Here is an 8,764-nt window from a genome sequence, read left to right on the forward strand (position 1 = left end):
GTAATTTATTTGCTTTTGAAAATTTTTACCCTATGTTGCATTTTCAAATCAGTTAGGCATTTAAGACCTGATTTTTAAAAGTAATTTGGTGTTGTTCCACTCAGCACTGCAAGGTATAAGTGATTTAGATGGCTGGGTCCTATTTTCAAAAGTAACTTAGGCACTTAGAAGGCTGATTCCCATTGGCTTTCATTGTGACTTACGCTTCTCAGTGCCTAAGTCACTTCTGAAGATGGGACTTAGCTGTCTAAATCACTTAGGCCCAGATCTGAAAATCCCACTGATTTCAATGGAAGTTAGATGTCTAAATATCTTTGAGGATCTGGGCCTTAGGCCTTGCAACAATGAGCAGAGCAACATCTAAATACCATTAAAAATCTGAGCATTAGGGCCAAATTGAAGTGCCCAAAGATGCAGATTTTCAAAAGCATCTAGGTGCCTAACTCCTGTTGAACACAATGGGAGTTAGGTGTCTAACTTACCCTGAGAATTGGTCCAGAAAATGCTAATCTCTGTCTTCTCCAGTCCAAACTTGTAGCTTCTCCTTTATTTTTCATTCCCTAAAATCTAACTTAAAGAATTGCACAACCACATTCTTCTTTGATACATTGTAGCTGGCAGGCAGTGTAAATATTTCTGACACGCTTTCTTTGAAAAGTGGAAGGTTTGGAAGCAAGTACAGTCCCATTCTGTATGGGAAGCAGTGAAAAGCGGATGGATTTGTGATCTGGCACAGTTTGAGGTACCCCAACATGTGTGATTTGCATCCTTCCAGGAAAAGATGTGGCTTTGAATTTGTGGTGAAGAGGGCTACAATTACTGTTATTTGAGCATGAGCGGTTAGCCCACGTGGGCTTTCACTATGACTTAATTGTGACTGCGGCGGGGGGGGGCGGCGGAAAAGCTGCCTGGTAACCTTGAATTTGCATTAGGTTTAATAAAATTTGCCCCAGTGGCCTATCAACATGAACACTGGTCTGTAAGTGTTATTGATTCCATCATAAGCAGCAGCAGCAATATATTAACTCCAAATAAAATATGGAGAAGTTCCACAAAGTATGTAGAGAAAGCCAAATTCAGTTGATTATACCTCAGATTTGAAATTATACTGCTATAATGAGGTTGTGTTGTTATCTTGTCTTGATTTCTGTACTGAAGGTTCAAATAAACTTGCAGCTCCACACAGATCTTCATATTTTAAACTCAGTTACCTGATGTATTTGAATTTTTGGTACTCTGTATCCTCCTTATATCTAATACATATCATGCAAGTGTAATGAGAAAAAGCATTTCAGGTAATGGCATCAGTCTATTGTTTAGACCATCAGTGTCTCTGCTGAACAAAAGAGTATGAGATCATTTGATTGGGATCAGTTGACTTGAGAAGAAACAAAAGAAAAACGACACATCCATTTAAAAAAGTTACAAAACGGCAAAAATTCTATGGCTTGAAGTAATATTCCGACATTTGGTACTTTGCAGGATTCTTCATTTTTATCTTCTACTGTGTGGCAAAGGAAAATGTCCGCAAACAGTGGAGACGATATCTATGTTGTGGAAAATTCAGGCTGGCTGAAAATTCTGGTAAATATTAAACACTGTTTTCTACATTTGTAAATTATATAATTACTGTCAGGTGTAAAGTCCCCATTCTCCTTAGCAAATATTGTTATGCAATAAATAGCATAGCAATATTTGCTGATATATCTACTACTTTGTTTTATTTTCCTGAAGCATAAAGATTGCATTTTATTTAATTGCAAAATACTGCTGTATAAAGTATTAATTTTGATTGGGACTCTGCATATATATAAGGCTGTAGCCTTGTGGAGTCCTTTGTATGACTGGGACCTAAATCAATCCCCAAAGATCTGCTTCCTCAAAGTCAATGGTAGCCTTAGCAATGACTTCAGTGGGAGCAGGGTCAGAAGCAGCTTTGAGAATAATGTGTCTTCCTAACAATTTTTGGGGGGTCTTTTATTGTAACATAATTGTATTTGAAAAGTTATACATACCCTTACACAATCTAAACTCAAAGGTGAAGTACTGCGGTTGCAGTTACTGGTAATCTCTAAATGGGCATACAGTCACAAAAGTATGATTAGTGACTTTTTAAAACTAAGAAATTAAAAAGAGAAAATGTAAATTCTTACACATCTAGAATTATGCAATTCCTATGAGAATAGTTTTCTATCTGAAATACTGGGAAAAGATCTTTGCTAGAATTTAAGTTAAATTGCATTATTAACTGTACTCTTGCATTTATTTGTGCTTGAATGTACTGCACTATTTTCTATAACACTTATTCTACTATAGATTGGAGTAGAACTGCTACTAATGGTTTAAAGAAGCAGACTGTAAACCAAGGAGTATCCAGTTCTTCCAATTCCTTACAATCAAACAGTAACTCTACTAATTCCACCACACTGCTAATGAATAATGATTATTCAGTACACGCAAATGGGAATGGTATGTATGTTGCAAAAGAGTACTTCTCAAACTATATCCTTTTGTTATTTTAAAACAGTTTTAGGCTCTATTATGGCAATTTAAAGTGGGCAGTGAACCAATTATTATTTATGAATACAGAATCAAAATGTTTTAGTATGGTCTTATAAATAATAATACTAAAATTATCCAGTTGAGGGTAATATAGTAGTACATTTTAAAAAAAATACTCACTTCTCATACTTAACGTGAACTGGTGATTATATGCAAAATTGTAAATGGTATACATTACTCAAATACCCAGCAGAAGTGCTATTTATATCCTGCTTGTCAGTTGAAGACAGAACTAGCAGTGGAAAACTTTAAGAACGTTTTAAAATAGCTATCAACTCTTAAAGGAAACACAGTCTACTGATGAAAGAAATGTGATGACATCCAATAAAATAATTTTTAAAAACATGAAAGCTATCATTTGGGAGTGCTATTAGTGTGTGAGGGCTTGATCTGCAGAACCCCTGCTAGCATTACCAGGACATCCATATGTAACCTTATGAGGCTGAGGAAGCAGAGTAAGAAAGGGAGAATGGGACAACAGAGGCCATAAAATCTTCTCACTTAAGAGGTCACAGCCAGAGAGCTGCATAGCTGTTGGCTACTGGGTAAGTAATGGAGCTCAGTTACAGTATTTTTTCTGTGACTTCCATGGCCAATCTTCCCTAATGGAAATGTATTTATGTGTTGCAGGAAATGGTGCTTAAGGACAAAATGCTTCATGACTTCATAGAATCATAGAATATCAGGGTTGGAAGGGACCTTAGAAGGTCATCTAGTCCAAACCCCTGCTCAAAGCAGGACCAATTCCCAACTAAATCATCCCAGCCAGGGCTTTGTCAAGCCTGACCTTAAAAACCTCTAAGGAAGGAGATTCCACCACCTCCCTAGGTAACCCATTCCAGTGCTTCACCACCCTCCTAGTGAAATTTTTTCCCCTAATATCCAGCCTAAACCTCCCCCATTACAAATGTGCATGCTTCCACTTAGGACAAACATAATGCTCCCTATTAAGTTGTTATTCTCTGTAGGCAATGTGGACATACTCATTCCCTATCCATCTCTCCCCTTTCCTGGCTCATGGAAATGCAGGTGTTCAAATGTCACGTCACTCCATTTCAGATGCAAATTGGAATGGCTAGTGAGAAAATTAGATATGCACATAATTTGAATGCACCCACAAAAAATGAACCTCTTATGGCTGAAAGTAATCTAAGTTTTGCATCTTTATCTAATGGCAGCACAAAAAAGAGAGCATGACTTATGCCAGGGGTGGCCAAACCATGGCTTGTGAGCTGCATGTGGCTCTTTTACAGCTGAAGTGTGGCTGGCAGACCCCCCCACATTTCTCCCCATTCTCCGCCTACCAGACTGGGGCAGGCGGGAGCCTGGGGCTTCAGCCCTGCAGCAGGGTGCTGGGGCTAAGGACTTGTGCCCTGCAGGGAGGGGTCTCAGGGCATCAGTCCTGTGCAGGCACGCTGCAGGGCTGAAGCTCTGAGCCCCATGGGGCTGGAGCCTTGAACCCCAGCAGGTGCCTCCCATGGGGCTGAAGCTCCAAGCCCTGGCAGGTGCACCCTGGCTCTCCAACTGCTGAAGGTTGTCTTATATGGCTCAGATGGTCAGTAAGTTTGGCCACCCCGACTTATGCTTTGGCCATGCTGGTTGTGCGCTCTGATGGTGCAGCACTTCCTCTTTCCATGTTGAAAATAAAAGAGTAATGACTCAGGCTATCCCACATTGTGGGGCACATAGGTCATCGTATGTTATAAGACATAAATACCGTACTCCTGGATGCCCAAAGGCCAGTGTTTCTTTCCCTCAGTCAAGGGCTGAGTCTCAGCACTATTGTTATTGCTCAAATTGTTTTATGTGCAGTTGACGAACTTCACAGACTGGCTACATGTTGTGAAGAAATCATGAGACTTCAGGAGATCGAATCTTAATGGCATTTTGCCATGTTCTCATTAGCTTTCCAAAATAAATGAGTTTGCGAAATAGTTCCTTTTGCCCCATCCCTCTCTAAAACCTTCTTCCACTGATACTTTGATACTAGCAGGATTAATGCTCTTGGTACCTGACAATTCAGTTCACAGGTAAAAAACAAAACAGTAATTCTCACTGCCATTAAAACAATGTGGGTGAGGTAACATCTTTCATTGGACCAACTTCTGTTGGTGAGAGAGACAAGCTTTCAAGCCACATATAGCTCTTCTTCAGGTGTACCTTCCCCAGACCTGAAGAAGAGCTCTGTGTGGCTCGAAAGCTTGTCTCCCTCACCAATAGAAGTTGGTCCAATAAAAGATATTACCGCACCCACCTTGTCTCTGTAATATCCTGGGACTGACACAGCTACAACTACATTAAATAGAAAGGCTTACAATGCTCACCTAAGCCTTTGCTGTATTTGTGCATTGTGGCAACTAAGCCACAAATCCCAGCACAGCTTTCCAGAGCAGAGGATTTTGGGTCCTCAGTGGTATTTTGGAATTATAGACAAACTCCAATGGTTTTAATAGGTGAGCAATTCCATTGATTTGAGGTCATCTCCCTGTCCTGTTCAATGCTAGCCTCTCAGATGACACTGAGTCCATGGTCTGCTTCTGCAATGAGGTTCTGTCCAGGCTGAGGATCTCAGCATATGTCCTGAGTTGGTACATCATCTTCCTGCTGATGCACCATTGCAGATGGAGGTGATGGACCATCACTTCCTAACCCACTTGGAAACTTGAAATGCTTTTATGGTAGACACTGCCACACATGTATGGAGGTAAGCCACTTATTTTTACTTAATTTTTAATTGAATGTTTTGAATGCTGTGAGCCTGCCCCTGCAGCCTCCACTCATACCAAAAAAGAGTTTTGTTGAGGGGGTTGGATGAAGCTTTAGAACCTGTATTACAGAGGTTCTCAAACTGGGGGTTGTAACCCCTCAGGGGGTCACGAAGTTATTACATGGGGGAATTGCAAGCTGTCAGCCTCCACCCCAAACCCCGCTTTGCCTCCAGCATTTATAATAGTGTTAAATATATTAAAAAGTGTTTTAATTCATAAGGGGGGGTTGCACTCAGAGGCTTGCTATGTGAAAGGGGTCACCAGTACAAAAGTTTGAGAACCACTGCTGTATTACATATGCCCTGATGCTTTCCTTCCTTTTTCTTAGGATATGGGGGAGGAGGGTCATCTGGAGACAGTGGGTCCTCCTGGCAAGCCCTTTGATGAACCAGTTCCTTCCACTCATCTGCCACTCATCTGGCAGTTGTACCTGAGGAGAGATAAATATGCTGATGGAAGGACAGGAGTATGCTGATGGTGGATAGAGTGACCCAAGATGGTAAGTTTGGAATTTTAGATGTATACAGGCTGTGGCTTTGCTTAGTTAGTGGAGCTCTAATTTACAATTTTATACTGTCACTTCACACTAATGTCTCTTCTTCTGCCTTTCTCTTGCAGATTTGCAGAGTTTGTGAGACTAGGTGGCTCCGAGATGAACATGTAAATCCCATCACTCAGCTTTGTTTTTCAGTCTCTCTGCCTCTGCCTGTTTTTGCAGCCTTTATTTTATTACAAGACATGAAAAGGAATAAAACTCCCATTTATCTTATATGTTTATTTGTATAAGTGTTTCAGTGATTGACAGTTTTGTGCATTAAACTGTGTATGTTTGGGTTTTGTGTCCTGTGTATTTTTCCAGCTTTCTTTAGCAGATCCAACACCAGCCCCGCAGATTTGCAGGGACTTGAGAATTACTATTGGATAGTTTGCTGTCTTCAGTTTCTAAAATGATGAGAAAAAACCTTACAAATCTAGTCCTAATCAGAGCCAGATCAAGGCATAGGTATTATAGGTCTGAACCAATAGAGCCCTTGCTCCTGGAGATATGTGCTTTACAATCAAAATATGACACAAGTGAAAATGATACACTGACATCTGCTTGAGTCTGTAGGGAGCCTGGAACAATAGCTCTGAGAGACATACTCCACCTAAAACCTCCCCCAACAGAAGGCCATGTGGTAGGAGGAGAAGAGAGCAGCAGTTCAAGCCCAGCCACTCAAACAGGAAAAACCCTGTCTGCTGGGTTAAATACTGAGCCCCCACTGCTGGCACTCCTGGTAACTAGAATACAACCCTATTGTGCTGCCCCTGCCTCTTTTGGGCAGAGCAATGGGGGAATCCTGTGTTCTGTTGTGCCTCTGCCCCTGGATGGTCTTAATCTAGCTCTGGTCTTGGCTGGATCAAACCACAGTCCCTCACATGGAAGCACATCTTGTGGCCACTGGACCAGTCTCTGATGTCTTCTTAAATAAACAGAACTGTGAATTTCTTTTTCCTTTGTTAGTCAGAAGGATATTTTCATGCACTGGATTTATGACCTCAGATTAAGATATTCGTAAGTGTTAATTTTTTTAAAAAAAGTTTTGCCAATACTCATACTAATAGTAATGTTTTTTATCTTTAATGAATACAGTTCCCCCCATAAATAACTGCACTGAACTTCTGCTTGTGAGCCCATTCCTGAATATTTGCTTAACACAAAACACTCGGTCTCAAAGGAAATGTTTGTTCATTTTTTGTTTCCCTTAACATCATATTTTTCATCACAATCAACCCACATCCTTTTTTTGTTCTGTTTTCATATCTTGTCATCTCCTCTGGCTCACTAACAATGCATGGAGGAAACTTGTTTTAAAATGCATTCGTCATTTTCTTTTGACTTAATATTAATTAAATCAATTATAGTAACTGTGGTGAAATACCCTGGAACTTTGAAAATCATTTGAATACAACACATAATACTGTCCTTAAAAGGCCTACATAAAATATTAGCAATCATATGTATGCTATGTCTGACTTCTGACAGCCCTTTCAAGTTGGCCTACTTTACAAGAAAGGACTGCAGAAACTCTAGTTTGAAGTGTTTACAGAGTTGGATTTTGTTATCAGAAAAACAAAATAAATGCAAAAGAAAGAGTAAGAGTTAAAATACAACTGAAGTATCTAGCATGCAATGTATAGAGATAAGAGATCCATACCCAAGGATTTAGGACTCTTAGAATTTCAGGAACCCTTTAAGTTTTCTCGAAGCTCCACTGAGCTGATAAGTCACAGTGAGTGCAAGTATACTTGTTCATAGCTGTGGTGGCACCAGAAACACTCAAACTTTCTATCCATATGTGGGTTTGGATGCATACTGTGCAAGGCCTGTATTTCATATGCTTCAAAGAAAGCAAATTCCACAAACAAGACATGTTTAAAAGAGGTAAAACTCAGTGCTCCAGCTGTCTTGCAAAGCAGGTAAACTCTTAAAAAAACATTAAATTAAAAATTAAAGTTTACATTCAAAATTGTTTTAATTATTGTTTTCTGGGTTCCATGTTCCTAGTAATTAATCTCAATTGATGTATTCTGATTTGAATTTTCTTGTTATACTGTATTTTATGTACTGCTACATTGCACTTACCTAATTTAGCACATATATTTTTCAATTTGGTGTAAGTCAGTTGGTTCCCTTTTGTTTTGTTTGTGCTTTGGAATTAGACACTATCAATATATAAATTATATCACATATTGTTTGACTAATATGGGGACAAGATATCAGTGGGAGATAATTGTCTGAGTAAGGTGAGAAGGATTTGGCCCTCTCTGTAATGATCTATACAGTTTAGGTCAAATTCTGTCCTCAGGCCACATGTGAAAATTATTATATAACAAATTAATTACAGAAAAATCCTTACTTAAAACTCATTCCAGGAGCAAAGAAGAATGAAATATGAATGTTCTCAGTATACTCACTGAAATTTTTAAGAAATATGCATGTCTTTGGTGACTTTTCACTATGAATCATTTCTGACTTGTGCCATGCTTTTATTTTTGCAGGTAATGTCTCCAGTGAGAAGAACGGTGTTTCTTTCAACGTACAGAATGGCGATGTGTGTCTTCATGACTTTCCAGGAAAACAGCTCGTATTTCATGAGAAGGATGATGCAGACCACAAAAAAACCCGTGTCTCACTCAGAAGGACTTCAAAGAGGGGAAGCCTACATTTTATTAAGCAAATGTGATTTTTTTTCAAAGCACATTGTTTTACAGTGTAAAACACAGATTTTTACTTTAACTATTTTACATAATGTGAGAAGACCAGAAACTTACCCTTGTTTTATAGACGGTACTGGAGCCTTGAGGCAGTCATGTACTGGGTTGATAATGAGAGTTATAATTGTTTAAAAAGTCATTGCTACTATTTGACAAGGTACTTCAGATACTACATC

The 8,764-nt window shown here is 39.2% G+C and overlaps 1 protein-coding gene across 1 annotated transcript in view; it reads left to right on the plus strand.

Annotated features, from left to right (window-relative positions):
• Positions 1-8,557, plus strand: part of ADGRG2 (adhesion G protein-coupled receptor G2) — a 97,584-nt gene extending 89,027 nt beyond the window's left edge. The window contains exons 34-36 of the mRNA XM_065406888.1: positions 1,483-1,584; positions 2,317-2,469; positions 8,373-8,557. Of these exons, the coding sequence (XP_065262960.1) occupies positions 1,483-1,584; positions 2,317-2,469; positions 8,373-8,557 (440 nt within the window). The remainder of the gene's footprint in view (positions 1-1,482; positions 1,585-2,316; positions 2,470-8,372) is intronic.
• The last annotated feature ends 207 nt before the right edge of the window (positions 8,558-8,764 follow it).

The sequence above is a fragment of the Emys orbicularis genome, chromosome 1, assembly GCF_028017835.1.
Source record: "Emys orbicularis isolate rEmyOrb1 chromosome 1, rEmyOrb1.hap1, whole genome shotgun sequence".
NCBI classification, from domain to species: Eukaryota; Metazoa; Chordata; order Testudines; family Emydidae; genus Emys; species Emys orbicularis.